The sequence below is a fragment of the Heptranchias perlo genome, chromosome 13 (genome assembly GCF_035084215.1).
Source record: "Heptranchias perlo isolate sHepPer1 chromosome 13, sHepPer1.hap1, whole genome shotgun sequence".
Classification (NCBI taxonomy): Eukaryota; Metazoa; Chordata; class Chondrichthyes; order Hexanchiformes; family Hexanchidae; genus Heptranchias; species Heptranchias perlo.
This window is the reverse complement of record NC_090337.1, coordinates 46438312-46453366: the sequence shown is the minus strand read 5'-3', so window position 1 is coordinate 46453366 and position 15055 is coordinate 46438312. Positions and strand designations below refer to the sequence as shown.

Sequence of the window (15055 nt, the reverse complement as noted above, 5' to 3'; positions counted from 1 at the left end):
TCTACCACTGAGCCACGGCTAACACTTATGAGAGAAGGCCATTCAGTCCATTAAGCCATTCTTTCTGACTCTAACTGACCTTGAGATGAGCTTCCGTTCAGATATCAACAGACCATATAAAACTTGTCTTATAGGGAACCCTACCTCAATTATTTAATCTCATGAAGCAAGATTCTGCAAAGATAGTCAATTGAACCTTGAAAATATTTATCTAAGATTATAAACCTTTCTATGGAATGGCAATTACATGTTCCCACCAACTCAGAAACTCTTCTGTACCATACAACAACGATGACTTGCATTTATAAAGCACCTTTAATGGAGTAAAACGTCCCAAGGTGCTTCACAGGAGCATTATCAAACAAAATTTGATACCGAGCCACAAAAGGAGATGTCATCAAAAGCTTAGTCAAAGAAGTAGGATTTAAGGAGATTCTTAGGCGGAGAGATTTATGGAGGGAATTCCAGAGCTTAGGGCCTAGGCAGCTGAAGTCACGTCCGCCAATGGTGGAGCGATTAAAATTGGGGATGCACAAGAGGCCAGAATTGGAGGAGCGCAGAGATCTCAGAGGATTGTAGGGCTGGAAGAGGTCACAGAGAAAGGGAGGGGCGAGGCTATGGAGGGATTTGAAAACAACGATGAGAATTTTAAAATTGAGGCTTTGCTAGACTGGGTGTCAAATGTAGCTCTGTGAGCACAGGAGTGATGGGTGAACAGGACTTGGTGCAAGTTAGGATACAGGCAGCAGAGTTTTGGATGAGCTCAAGTTTATGGAGGGTGGAAGATGGGAGGCCAGCCAGGAGGGCATTGGAATAGTGAAATCTAGAGGTAACAAAGGCATAAATGAGGGTTTCAGCAGATGAGCTGAGGCAGGAGTGGAGACAGGCAATGTCACAGAGGTGGACGTAGGTGGTCTTGCTGATGGAGCAGATATGTGGACGGAAGCTCATCTCGGGGTCAGTTAGGATGCTAAGGTTCTGATTGGTCTGGTTCAGCCTCAGACAGGGGGAGGGATGGAGTCGGTGGCTAGGGAACAGAGATTGTGGCGGGGTCCGAAGACAATGGCTTCGGTCTTCCCACTATTTAGTTGGAGGAAATTTCTGCTCATCCAGTACTGGATGTCGAACAAGCAGTGTGACAAATCAGAGACAGGGGAGGGGTCGAGAGAGGTGGTTGTGAGGTAGAGCTGGGTGTTATCGAATGATGTCTCTGAGGGACAGCAGGTAGATAAGAAATAGGAGGGGGACAACGTAAGATCCTTGGGGGACTCCAGAGGTAACGGTGCGGGAGCGGGAAGAGAGCCATTGCAGGTGTATCTCTGGCTACAACTGGATAGATAAGAATGGAACCGGGCGCGGGCAGTCCTACCCAGCTGAACGACAGAGGAGAGGTGTTGGAGTTTTTTTTTTAAAACACCTTCATCAACATTTATCTTTGTGATCGGGAAATCCGTTCCCAACTAATTTTTTACCTAGCATTCTTTTCAAGGGAGTTAATTGACACTGCACTAACTTATTCATGCTGACACCTTCTTCACATATCTACTACTCTGTGGGAGAAGAAAAATCTTCTATTTTCTGTTAAATATGTACTCATGTTCTCTACTTCTGTTCTAATAGTATCCATGCCTCTGTCCACCTACTTAAATATATTTCTGGTATCTAGGAACAATTTTCATTTGCTTTTTCCAAATTGTCTATTTTTTCCCCTATAAATATTGAGATGGAACCTTCCGTACTGTTCCTTATTGGGGCTGGTTTCACACTCTGCACTCACCAGCCCATGATTTTCCACTCTTTCACTTTAAGGAATGGAAGGTTGCAGGTTGGCAAACCCGAAAGCAGAAAACCTCAACCATAATTAAAATAAGTTTCTGCATGCCTCACATCACCAGCCAAGAGGACAGCCAGCTTTTCTGATCCTAGATCTCTGCCTATGCTATTCTGAAACTAGCCACTCAGAGGCATGCGAGATTGGCTTGCACCACTGCAACAACCTTCAGAGTATGTGTATAATTTTTGGTTCCTTCGTGTTAAACAAGAGAAAAAAATAATTATAATTCCAAATCCATTTTGTTCAGTCCAGTTACTTCAATAAAAAGCTATCTGAAGAAAACCCTTTTTGTTTTTTCAAAAGCAAATACAGTGAAACCTGTATAAACAGACACCCCCATACGACAGACACCTGCAAAAATAGAGTCTAACCACCTCCCCTCGACATACAACGGCACTACAATCACAGAATCCCCCAACATCAACATCCTGGGGGTCACCATTGACCAGAAACTTAACTGGACCAGCCATATAAATACTGTGGCTACAAGAGCAGGTCAGAGGCTGGGAATTCTGCAACGAGCGACTTGCCTCCTGACTCCCCAAAGCCTTTCCACCATCTACAAGGCATAAGCCAGGAGTGTGATGGAATACTCTCCACTTGCCTGGATGAATGCAGCTCCAACAACACTCAAGAAGCTCAACACCATCCAGGACAAAGCAGCCACTTGATTGGCACCCCATCCACCACCTTAAACATTCACTCCCTCCACCACCGGCACACTGTGGCTGCAGTGTGTTCCATCTACAAGATGCACTGCAGCAACTTGCCAAGGCTTCTTCGACAGCACCTCCCAAACCCGCGACCTCTACCACCTAGAAGGACAAGGGCAGCAGGCACATGGGAACAACACCACCTGCACGTTCCCCTCCAAGTCACATGTCACCCTGATTTTGAAATATATCGCCGATCTTTCATTGCGCTGGGTCAAAATCCTGGAACTCCCTTCCTAACAGCACTGTGGGAGAATCTTCACCACACGGACTGCAGCGGTTCAAGAAGGTGGCTCACCACCACCTCCTCAGGGCAGTTAGGGGTGGGCAATAAATGCTGGCCTTGCCAGCGACACCCACATCCCACGAATGAATTAAAAAAGGCCCATCCCCGGGGTTTGAAACCTCCTGCGGCCGCTGTCTCTGCCGATCCCAGGGGTTTGAATCTTCCTGCGGCCGCTGCCTCTGCCGATCCCTGGGGTTTGAATCTTCCTGCGGCCGCTGTCTCTGCCGGTCCCTGAGAGAGAGCAGCGGGTTTGCCGATTCCAGAAGCCGGTGGAAAGGAGGCGGCAACTATCTTCGTGTAACCTGGCTAAAACTACATACATACAATGACCATTTTGAAAATAAGGCCACCTGCAAACAAAGGACAGCTGATGTCAGTAATTTACTGTGGTTACATGGTCGTAGTAATAAGTGGTTGAATTAGATGCAAATAGACTATTGCTTACTTAACTAAATCTAATTAGACTTTGAGCAAAATATGAATCTTTATATAGACAAGTTTGTAACTAATGTCATACTTAATAAAGAACTAACAAAGCCATTGTCAGCTGAATAAATCAATGCCATCTAAATCATGATTTAAATGCAAAGTATTTCTGATTTGTACTATATATAATATCCTAAAAATTCAGCACCAAATCTTTGCTTTTAAATGAAAAGCAGCAATCATAAACACTATTTCTGGGTCAAATAAAATTGATTACATTTTGTCTTTTGAGTGACAGTTACCACAAACAGAAATTACTGAAAATTGGCGCCTGGCTTAAACAATGACTTGCAAATCCTAAGGTCATTCATTTTTATCACGTCTGCATCAGACTGCAGTAAGACTGCTTTGTAGCAGTGTTTACTTGGTGATAAGTCAAAATGTCATGATCATAACATACCTAAAATAGTGCTTGGAATGAAACAGTGAAAACTGTTCTTAAAGAATGGTAATATGAGAATGATTATTCACTGTGAATGCATTAGAATTTAAAATATTGCTTTGCTGCAAAATATTAGGAGGAACATGAATACATTAAGTTACACAAATGTCACTCCAGTTATGTTTCCTTTTAATCGCATTGCACTAATTGAATGAATATTTACAAAGGATTCAACATGCACGATAAACCCCTCTAGATCATTCTTATTAATGGTATCTGCTGAATAAACAGTACAGGAATAAATAACAATTGTACAGTAATGTCCCTGTCAGCATAAGATCATTAAAGGGTCACATAAAATAAAGCTGAAAATTTATGAACTATGCAATATTATTCTTTGTTCACTTTAAAGCACAAGTCAATCTACTTGAGCCTGATCCAATAAATATGCACTTAATATCTTTATCAGCCCTTAAGAAACAGATATGCAGTTGATTTAATCACTTATTTTGTTTAACCACAAGCATGTGCCAAATACTTGTTTACTAGCTCAGCATCTGATGGCAGCAGAGTCCCAAGCAAGCTTGCATAGCTATGAGTTTAATTACAGTTAAATCCATATTAAATACTTTCCACAAGTTATTCATTTTCTGTGCTAATTATATTTGCAGGCAAACTCAAGGTCAAACAAAACAGGGGATACTGCCTCTCTGGCCAAGGAAATGAAAATAAAAGCAACAACTTGACAGTTTGTCAAAAGAAGTAGTGTCATGTGTGGGAATTTATTGGTAATCTCACACTGGATCTCAGTACAAAAATAGACCTATGCACCATGTGAGACCACAAACATTGTATGAATATTTTTTTTCCTCCATATAGTAAGTTTATTTTTTCCATTTATGTTCTCCCTGGATAAAGTTCCCAAGCTGTTGCTTATGGAGTTCTTGAACTGGCCACCAGGAGGTGTGCAAGTGTGACTCACACAGCTTGACTCAGTTTCCATTTAGCCTCTGGGGAAATGTACCTCCTGCTGGGCCAAGTGAACTCAGAACTGTGTGTCGCTGTATCCCTGACTCTTGCTAATCTACGGAGCAGTGCGTAATTCCACCATTCACAAAATGGTTATACCCATGACCCTTACCCTAGTGACAGCAGTCAAAATACTTTAAAGTTACTTTTAGTTTTTCTTAAGTCAACATACATCTGTCCAGTGTAATTGCAATGATTATGCTCTTGTTCCATGACTGTCTGTTGAAAGGGTAGTAATGAAATTTTATTTCAGGTTGAGCACTGAGAATCAGGAGTGCAGGAATACAGCATCCAGCATTTTCACATCACACCATGTGATTATTAAGCATCAAGTTTTTTGAGAAAGAAAGCAGGAAAAAGTGTAACGGCTGCAATTATTACAATATATGGAATAACCATTTATGGATTCAAATGTAGAGGAACATAAGCAAGCAAATCAACTTATTTTTTAATTTAAAGAACTGCGAGTACTAGGACAAAGCTTACAATTACGGTTTTCATGTGTCTTCCCTGAAGTATTCCTTTTAGAGACGGTTGAAAGCGTACAGCATATATACTAATTTGCTTATCTGACCTTTGCCAGCCCTCACGGCATTACAAATGTGTTAATTTGTCCTTACATTTGTGTTTTTGCAGTAATTTTATAATGCAGTGGAAATTTATTTTAAAATATTGGTCCTAGCATATGTTTATAAATGTACTATATTACTAGAAAGCAGGAAGAGCACACCTAAAATTTAATTCACTCTGTGAAACTTGCCTGTTCTGAATAATTAATCTTTTCCATTAATTATGATTTTATTTACCTGATTTATAGTATTCATTTGCGTTGGGACTAATGGCTTCTACAGTACTATCTACTCTGGTCTCATTGAGCAGGCTGTACACAGGAATGCACACTGTGCTGGTAAGAGTTAAATTCCCTTTATTATTAAGCTAGTTCTCACTAGATGAAAAATAACTAATAAAAGCACAGCAGACATAAAGATGCTATTGTACGTCTAAGGGTTATCATTGCTAAAAATGAGTTGAAAACAAGTCAATTATTTCTTTTAACTAGTACAGCAATTATAATTTAAGGAGTACCTTTTTAACTCGGGAAAGTTCTGTATCAATACATCTTAATGCACTTTTACTATATTCCTTATTGCAAGGCATTCTGAATCATATGTCACTGTTGCATCCGAAGAAAGTTTAATTCAGCTCCCCAATAATCTAGTAGGTAAAAGGCAGTGCTTGGTATAGCACTAAGCCATACAGACCAGAAGGTCGCAGGTTTGATTCCCGATTTGTGCTGAATTAGCTGATCTCAGACAGGACAGCAATTGGCCTCACTGTCCCTAGTCTAGATGGGGGAAATGTTAGCTAAAGTTCCCACTCCTGATTACTTTCCAGCAATGTTAATGGATAAGCAAACAGGCAAGGACAGGATTGGGTTTAGCTGTGATGCCATCCCTTGCCAAATAGCCAACCAACACTTAGGGCTCAATTTTTGGACGTCCGAGCCGACGGCTTCGTGGTGGGGAGGCCTCCGAAAATCGGGGATTCCCGGGGCGGGTCCGGAGCCCAGCTCCAACACGCCCACTTCCAGGTTCCCCAGTGACGCGCTTAGATGCGTGCGCAGCCCCCGCATGTGGGACTCCCGTCGGCTTATCCCACTTAAGGCAATTAATGCGATAGTTCAGGTCGTTAGCAGACCTGATTTGTAGGATATTTTAGGAGGGGTGGAATTTTCATCTCAACTGAGCGTGTTTCCCCTACTGGGGGAAACACTCCGAGTTGAAATGGACGTGTTGCAGGCACCAGCTGCAAAGGTCCATTTGACAGGTGGGGGGGGGGGGGGGGGTGGGGGGGGAGACCCTCACTCATTGCAGGAGGTCACTCTGTCACTTTGGACAAAGTTTGGCCTCCACCACCCTCCTCCTAACAATAAAATTCAACAACTTGGAACCTCAACCCCGGTGTGCAGACACATGTACCTACCTTGCAGACCCCCTCAAATATACATCTTCCGGATGGGGGCCGCCATAGCTGCAGTCATGACCTCCTCGGAGGACGAACAGCATCACCAGCCTCGCCGTCCACCTCTGACACGTGGAGCTCCACAACACAGTGCTGTGACACATCACCTGTACAGCAGGAGGGAGGGCAACCGCAGAGAGAGATGCGTCGCAGAGGGCACTACCCGCGCCACAGGGTCCACAGACAGAGGCTCAGCTTCCTGGACCTCTCTGAGCAGCAGTGCACACGGAGGCTCAGAGTCACTCGACATGTAGTCGTGGACATCTGCAGCCTCCTTCATGCCGAGCTGCTCCCGGCTGGCCCAAGCACCATCTTCTTACCTGTGGCCATCAAAGTCACCACTGCCCTCAACAACTTCTCCACATCCTTCCAAGGTGCCACCGGGGACATCGCCGACGTCTCTCAGTCGTCTGCACAAAAGAGCCCTGCAAATACACCTACACCCACTCTGCAGTGACACAATGGGTGGCATCGGTTGTGGGTCTTCATGGTGATCCTCAGGAAAGGGCATTATTGCACAAACCAGACAAGATTTGCAAAGACGTGGCATTTGTGGTGACAATATAATATGTAATGTGAGTTGGTCAGAAATCAAATATAAGTAAAAACCATGACAAACCCTCAAACACCCTTGTGCATCCCCTTCATGCTCACGACACATTTGCCTTACGCTTCCTACTACACATATGTGATGCATGCCCTGTGGCTGCAGCACAGGTAGTGGCAGGTTGGGTGAGGCTGACTGTGAAAGAGATGCATGAGAGGGTGAGGATTGGGTTGAGTGGTAGTGGCGGGATGAGTACTGGCGAGGTGAGTAAGTACAGGTAAGATGAGGATGAGGTTTGAGTGGGTGTGAGGAGTGATGTGACAGAGTAGTGTTGGCAGTGCAGAAGGAGATGTGGGGTGGGGGCGGTGATGTGGCAGACGGAGTGTAGGGGAATGAGTAAGTGTACTCACTTCGGCTGACCTACTTAGGTCATTGAAGCGCCTCCTGCACTGTATGCAGGTGCGTGATATGTTGGTGGTGCTGGTGACCTCCTCTGCCACCTCGAGCCAGGCCTTCGTGGTGGCAGAGGCAGGCCACTTCCTCTCATCCGCTGGAGAGAAGATCTTTGTCCTCCCCCTCCTCCTCACCCCATCCCGTAGGACCTGGAGTGAGGCACCTTTAAACCTGGGAGCAGCCTTCCTCCGGTGCTGCTCCATGCTGTAATTTTGGCTTCTTTCTGCAGCATTTAAATAGGGCTCCTCCAGCTGACAGCCTATGATGTGGATGCACAGTCCGCCCGCTGCGCAGCTTTCCAGCGCGAAACCCGGAAGCCAAGGTAAGTGCCTTCAATTAGGCTGCGATCATGTGCGGAGCACCCCGAATTCACTGGGTGCGTTACCCACTAGCCCAGTCGACCCCCCGCTGCCAACCCACCTCCCTCCTAATATCGAGCCCTTAATGTCGATGCTCACACACAAAGAGTGGCCAGTTTAGCAGGAGGGCTTCTGGCATTCATGGAGCTGTACTCCAGAAAGAGTTAGCACCTTTAAAAGACAAGAGAGGGGATAAAATTCAGGAAAGAAATACAAGAACTCTAGCCTAATGATTGTTAACTTTTAATTGCTAACAAGATTTTACTGCACTGTGCCCATCAGCTCAGAAAACTTGTTAATTTTATTACTGGGATTTTTCAAAAATATACCACTGAAGTAGCTTTAATAGCAACTTTACTCTGTCAATGTACTCTAATTTTGTTTATATTAATTTTCAGGATGTGATCTGTGGAGTCTTTATTACTGCAGTGCTTATGGCACTTACATACCCTTTCTGGAACATTCTGGATGATTTGCAGTTAACTAGTCCTCTAACTCCCATCATTGCAGTGGTTATGCCCTTTTTCATGAGTTATACCTATCCAGCATTAGATCATTACAGCCCAACCAGGGGGGACACCACCATTATCCTGGGTGTTGCATCAGGATGTACAGTTGGCTTTTGGATGAACTATCAATATGGTCTAACATATGAGCCTACAGGATCTCTCCCATTTGAATTACCTTCTATAACCCTGGAAGTTGTGTGGTTGGCCATTGCACGCTTTCTCATTGGAATTTTCATTCTGGTTGTCACTCGCCAAGTTGTCAAAACTCTTTCCCTCAAAGTGCTGTGTGCTTGGTTTGACGTTCCAGGGCATGATATGGAAGCTAGGAAAAGACTGGAGATTGAAGTACCATATAAATTTGCAACATATTCATCAATTGGCTTCAATGCAACAGTAGTAGTGCCTTTGCTGTATCAATTACTTGGACTACTCTGAGGACTTTGAGTAGATTGAGCGATTTCTCTGTGAATTCATATGGATCTGAGATGCATTTCATGTGTAGATGAAGACCTGCTGGAAATAAATTTCCTGCAAACACGATCAAGACTCACCTTTCCATTTAACTCATTTTTGAGAGTGTATGAAATCCTTTTTGAAGTTATTTGCTTTCCCAGTCTCCAGGACATGCCCTATTGCTGGCCAAGAGCATGTGTGGCTGACCTCCAGGGTTGTGATGACAATGCGATGAACCAACCATTAAGTGTGCAAGAGAGGCCTGGAATGATTCCTGCTCTTGTTTTCCTTCTCCTGGTCTTTCAGCTTCCCAACTGTGACATGCTTGAGTTGAGTTGAGGGACTGTAAGAATGGAACCTACGTCCCATCACTCCTTGGCTCTACATCCTGCTGCTTTAATGTACTGCTCACCACACAACTTTTCAACAGCTGTCCTATTTAACTGTACTGTAATCGAGCAGAGTAGCTTAATGAATATGAACCACTTTCTTGGGGGTATTGGATCAGGGATTGCTTTGTGTTGGCAAAAAAATTAACTTTAAAACCAATTTTTTTGTAATTGAAAGTTAACGACAGTTGTTTTTGATAAGTAATTAACTATATCCAAAAATACCTCCATCTTTTCCAGTAGCCTTTTTTTGTCAATTGATTGATTCAAATTTTGTGAAAGCGTTCGTCATTCCACTAGAACATAAAGATGCATGTTATTAGTTTGTGGTACATATGGGATTTTGCACCAAATGGCACCATTTCATGTTCTTTCACGTGTCAGAGTGAGAAGTTTTGAGTATCATGGCCATAGATGGATTATGACAATCCCAAAAATGAAAGATTAACAAATTACGTGACACATTATTCTATTTATTCCACAAATGATTCATTTTAACTTTTGAATATGTTTTGAAGTGTGTATTGTACTGATAATTAAAAGCAGTCATAACAACTACTTGCATTTATATAGCACCTTTAACATAGAAAAAAAGTGTCCCAAGATGCTTCAGAATCATAAGGAAAAAATGGACTCTTGGAGGTGAAGGTGAAGAGACAGTGAAACAATCATTTATTTATAAGTAATCAGTCGTAACTAAGCAAAGTTGTAACAACGAAATTATGAATGTATTTCGCAGTGAAAAAGCTACTTAAAACAAATCTGTAAACCCTCTCTCATAAACAGCAGACCCTATTTAAAAATGAAAATATTGCAAATTAAAAATATCAGCAAAGCTCTCTACAGAAACAGGTTTTGCCGACATGCACGAAATAAAGGGATCTTAAGATGGTTGATACTGAATGCATGAAATGAATCCAAGGCAATTCTACAGTGAATTACAACCTTGATTATTTTGTAAATCATTCCTGTTCCATGCAATGAAAAATTGACCTACAAATTTTTCTTAATCTGTTTACAATTACTTTTGGAATTCTGTATTGGAATAGTGGTGACATTTGTATCCTTACTCACAGCAGATTAGTAAAATGTCTGTGACGTTCAGAGACGATTAATCTATATATAGAGGTAGTTCTGCTCTTTTAAAATGAGGTGTATTTCTGGTTTATCATTTAAACTGAAAAGCAAACATCCAAGCAATCTATTGCAAGATAGATCCTGATTATATCCCTTCACAAATTAAGTTAGTGTTGTAGCAACAATGTCAAAGTAATTAAACCCTTCTCATGGTGTCAATCAATATTACTTTTAACCATTAGAAGTGGAATTAGTGTATAACCTCAACCTCTCCAGAATAACTTAATGAATTACAAAGAGATTGTATGAGGGAGAAATTCAACAAATGCAATGATTTTTGGGCATAAAATTAATATTGCGAGGGGACGCATTTTGATGTCCCATGCCCGATCTCCCCTGGCCGTCTCATATTGGGTCAGATGACTTTTAGTCATCTGAGTGGCCACCTGTAAGCAGCGGGGGCCTCATTAAAATAAAGGTCCATCACCTGTTGAAGGGCCCTTTTCCCAAATTGAACTGTGGCAGTGCCAAACTCATGGATTCTTAACCTCGCCCAGTAATTCTTGGTGCGAACAGTAGGCAAGCAGGCTGTAGCAGTGATCATTAAATCAATCCTAAGCCAAACTCAGGTAAGCCTCTAGTTAGTAGGCCTTTTTTTTTTGGCTGTTGTGACTGCCATATCTCAAGGTCAACTGACTTTTAGGAATTTCAGCACTATTTCATTGCAGATTGGTGAAAAATGTGTTATTGGGGCTGGAGGATGAGGAGGAGGAGGATCAAGAGAGCAGAGATCTGCAGCTGCTAGCACAAGAGGGCAAAGGAGGGGAGGGCGCAGGAGGCCTTACACCATGCAGGCCTTCTGCAATGGAATCTCCTACCTCAACTTAAGTGAGAAACAGTGTGACCGGCAGCTCCATTTCACCAAGGATGCAGTTACAGCGTTACATCACCTGTTGCAGCCCAGCACCAGGTCATGCACATCACAGCCTGTGGCTGTAAAGGTCACTGTGGCACTCAATGTCCATGCCTCTGGGATAATCCAGACAGCAACAGGTAACATTAGATATATCAGTCAATTTGCTGTGCACTGATCAGGCAGGTCATAGATGCCCTCTTCAAAAAGCACAACCAATTTATCACCTTTCCGATGGATGCAGCTAAATAAGAGAAAAGAGCTCTGGGCATCGCCAGAATTGCGAGCTTTTCACAGGTCCAGGGCATCATTGATTGCACACACATTGCCCTGCATACTCCATACAAAGACCCCGGACTATTAGTCAAAAGGAAAGACTTCCACTCCTTAAATGTGCAGCTGGTATGTGACTATAGGCGGAGGATCATGCAGGTCTATGCCAAGTTTCCTGGCAGTAGTCATAACGCATTTATCCCACGCCAATCCTCAATACCCCCTTTTTTCCACCCACACCATCAGGTGTCAAGCTGGCTGCTTGGGGACCAGGGGGAACCTTGACCACGTGGCTCACGACTCCAGTCAGGAACCTGAGCACAGACGCTGAGGAGTGCTACAATAAAAGCCACGCCTCACCCAGAGCTCTGTTAGAGCAAACTATTGGCATTGTATAGCAGAGGTACTGCTGCCGGGATAGATCTGGAGGTGCCCTCCAGTATGGCCCAGAGAGGGTCTCCAGATTTGTCGTAGTACGTTGCGTTCCCCACAACTTCGCCCTGCAAAGGGAACAACCCCTGATGCCACATCAGAAGGAAGAAGTAGAAAAGCAAGATAAAGATGATGAATTGAGGACAAACAGGGTGGCCAAGCTGCCAGCTGCCGGAATTTTAGGGTACCAAATTATCAATGAGTGATTCTGTTGAATTACCTCTCCTCTCCTCCCTGCCCCCCTCCCACCAAATGCACCAACAGTACCTCCTACCATAATACCCACTCCTTATACCCAGCTGATGAATGCCCTCATATTCGACACCAACACCAATGCAAAGAAACTACGAGGCCACGGCAAACTGGTTGAGTATGGTTCAGTTCACTATTGATTACAGTGAAGTTTGAACACTAAAAATCACTTTTATGCAAATTCCTGGTGCCTGTCTTCCATGCTCTTTTGCCCAATCCTGTGAGGTGCTTCCCCACCAGCCACTGCAAGGGAGGTGAAAGGCTGCTGAACTTCCACTGAGGGCACTTGAGATGGCTGTGGTGGGCAACTTTAAGAAGCTCTGGCCTTAGAGGGCTCAGCTGCAGCATCTCAGTGGCATCCAGGGCAGTCTTCCCCAGTTGGCTGTTTGGCACCAACATGGGCACTGGTTCAGAGGCTGGTGGGAGAGCAGGCGTGCTGTCATCCTGACAGAGGACAGATGTGCCTCTCCCATGGAGCCAGTGACATTGTCATGGAGCTGCACCTCAGCACTCCCACTGCTCTGCGCGAGAAGAGTGCAGGAGTGATGTAACACTTTGGATGCTCTCCTTCATGCTTTGAAAGCCAGAGGAAATGCTGGAACCCCGAGCCAAAATGACAACAGTCTAAGCTTCCATCGAAGCTGTCACTGGAGGCTTCGTCACTGTGGGCATAGAGCTGACCACATGCTCCATTGTTGACTGCAGTTTCCATACCCTGTGCGGGGAAGTCGGCAGGAAGCGCATGCTTGCCATTAAAATTGGGCGGCAGCAGGCCGCTGCCGGGGACCCAGCGGAACACTGCCCAGGAGGGGAGGCTCAAGGCTTCCTCATGAGGCTCAGAGAAGCACTCCTGCTCCTTCTAGCCCACAAGGAAACCTGTAATTAAAATTTTTAAATCCTACCTTGCTGGGCCTCTTCTGGTCACGGCTGCTATTTCTGGCAGGTTTGGTCTGGCGGGGAAGCCACCACTCGGCCCCCTGCTCAGGTCTCAGGTTAAAATGGTAGATCAGGCCCCGATGACATCAGTGGAGCCCGATCACATTATTTAAAGAGGACCACCAGCTTGGGGCGAGTGTCCTTGCCCCTTACAATTTAAAATTGCTAAAAAAGAACTTGCACGTATATAACGCCTTTTACAACCTCAGGATGTCCCAAAGCCCTTTACGGCCAATTAAGTAGTTTTGAAGCGTCGTCACTGTTGTAATGTAGGAAACGTGGCAGCCAAACTGTGCACAGCAAGCTCCCGCAAACAGCAATGTGATAATGACCAGATAATCTGTTTTTTTTTAAGTGATATTGATTGAGTGATAAATATTGGACAGGACTCCTCTGCTCTTCTTTGAATAGTGGCATGGGATGTTTTGCGTCCACCTGAGAGGGCAGATGGGGCCTCGGTTTAATGTCTCATCCGAAAGACGGACCTCCGACAGTACTGCACTGGGGTGTCAGCCTAGATTTTTATGCTCTTCTCTGGAGTGGGACTTGAATCCATGACCTTTTGACTCAGAAGCAAGAGTGCTACCCACTGAGCCAGGGCTGACACTACAAACAGCCAGATTGGGCAAGAAATAACTGCCCCCTCACCTGGTTTCTGCCGCAGAGGGGGGATGGGGAGTGTTAAAATCAACCCTGTCTATTCATGTTCTAGAGAGGAGGCACAGAAAATAGTTAGCACGGTACAGTCATGGAGTTCAGGAGTGACTTACGCTCCCAGAAACTGAAAAGTTTAGCCAGTCTAATGAAATAAGAAAGATTGCTGAACCACAGAGTGTAAAGTTTTACACAAAATCTTGGTATCCAGCTTGGCATAACTGACCTTATACCCTACCAGAGCATCATAATGCCAAATGCACTCCAACATATTGAGGAGAACCGGGGCTAGAAATGTATAAAGGAACAGCCACATGCAGGGATATTTAATGTTCTTTCTCTGACAAATGTCCAGAATAGCTGGAATATTAGCTACCAGCAGTTTAATAGCCCGATAAAAAGAATGGGTGATACTGGCCACTCTGCCGAATACCTAGGAACAAATTAAATGTAAAACACAACCGTATACAAGACAACTGATCATTTGACTGTCTTGGGAGATATTCTGCTTGGCATTCTTAGGAACCCTGGTGCTGTTATGGTTATAATCATTGAAGCACCGAAAGCCCCATCAAGCCAATCCCACAAGTCTTAACTTAAGCTTCATTAGATCAGGAGTAAAATAAATAATCAATCTTTGAAGATGTAATCTAAAAGTGTTCGATTACACCTTTGCCACATGCTTACCATGAGAGGGGGGGAAGCTTAGTCAGACAAGGAGTACAAACAATTAAAATCAGCATCTATGGGTGAACCAGCTGTACCAGCAGCTAACGATCCTGTTCATATGGCAAGGTATATTCAACTGAAAGTGGAAGACCCTCATGAATCAGGATAGCAAGTTCCCACTTCTTGGGAAACTGTATTTTAAAGTGACATTAAAACAGGTGACATTTTTAAACCAAGGAGTGATACTTGGCTGATCTGATAATACATGAGGACAGAGAGTGGGAAGTACACATGAAGAATGAAGACTGCAATATCTAAAGATATGCAAGCCACCTTTCTTTGGCAATTATTATTCTCTGAATATAACACCCATAGGAGGCAGGCAAA

The 15055-nt window shown here is 44.0% G+C and overlaps 1 protein-coding gene across 2 annotated transcripts in view; it reads left to right on the top strand.

The window, feature by feature from the left end:
* Nucleotides 1-10334, top strand: part of sgpp2 (sphingosine-1-phosphate phosphatase 2) — a 32706-nt gene extending 22372 nt beyond the window's left edge. For both annotated transcript variants that reach the window (XM_067995420.1, XM_067995418.1), the window contains 2 exons: nucleotides 5548-5637; nucleotides 8510-10334. In XM_067995420.1, the coding sequence (XP_067851521.1) occupies nucleotides 5548-5637; nucleotides 8510-9055 (636 nt within the window). In that variant the 3' untranslated portion in view covers nucleotides 9056-10334. The remainder of the gene's footprint in view (nucleotides 1-5547; nucleotides 5638-8509) is intronic.
* The last annotated feature ends 4721 nt before the right edge of the window (nucleotides 10335-15055 follow it).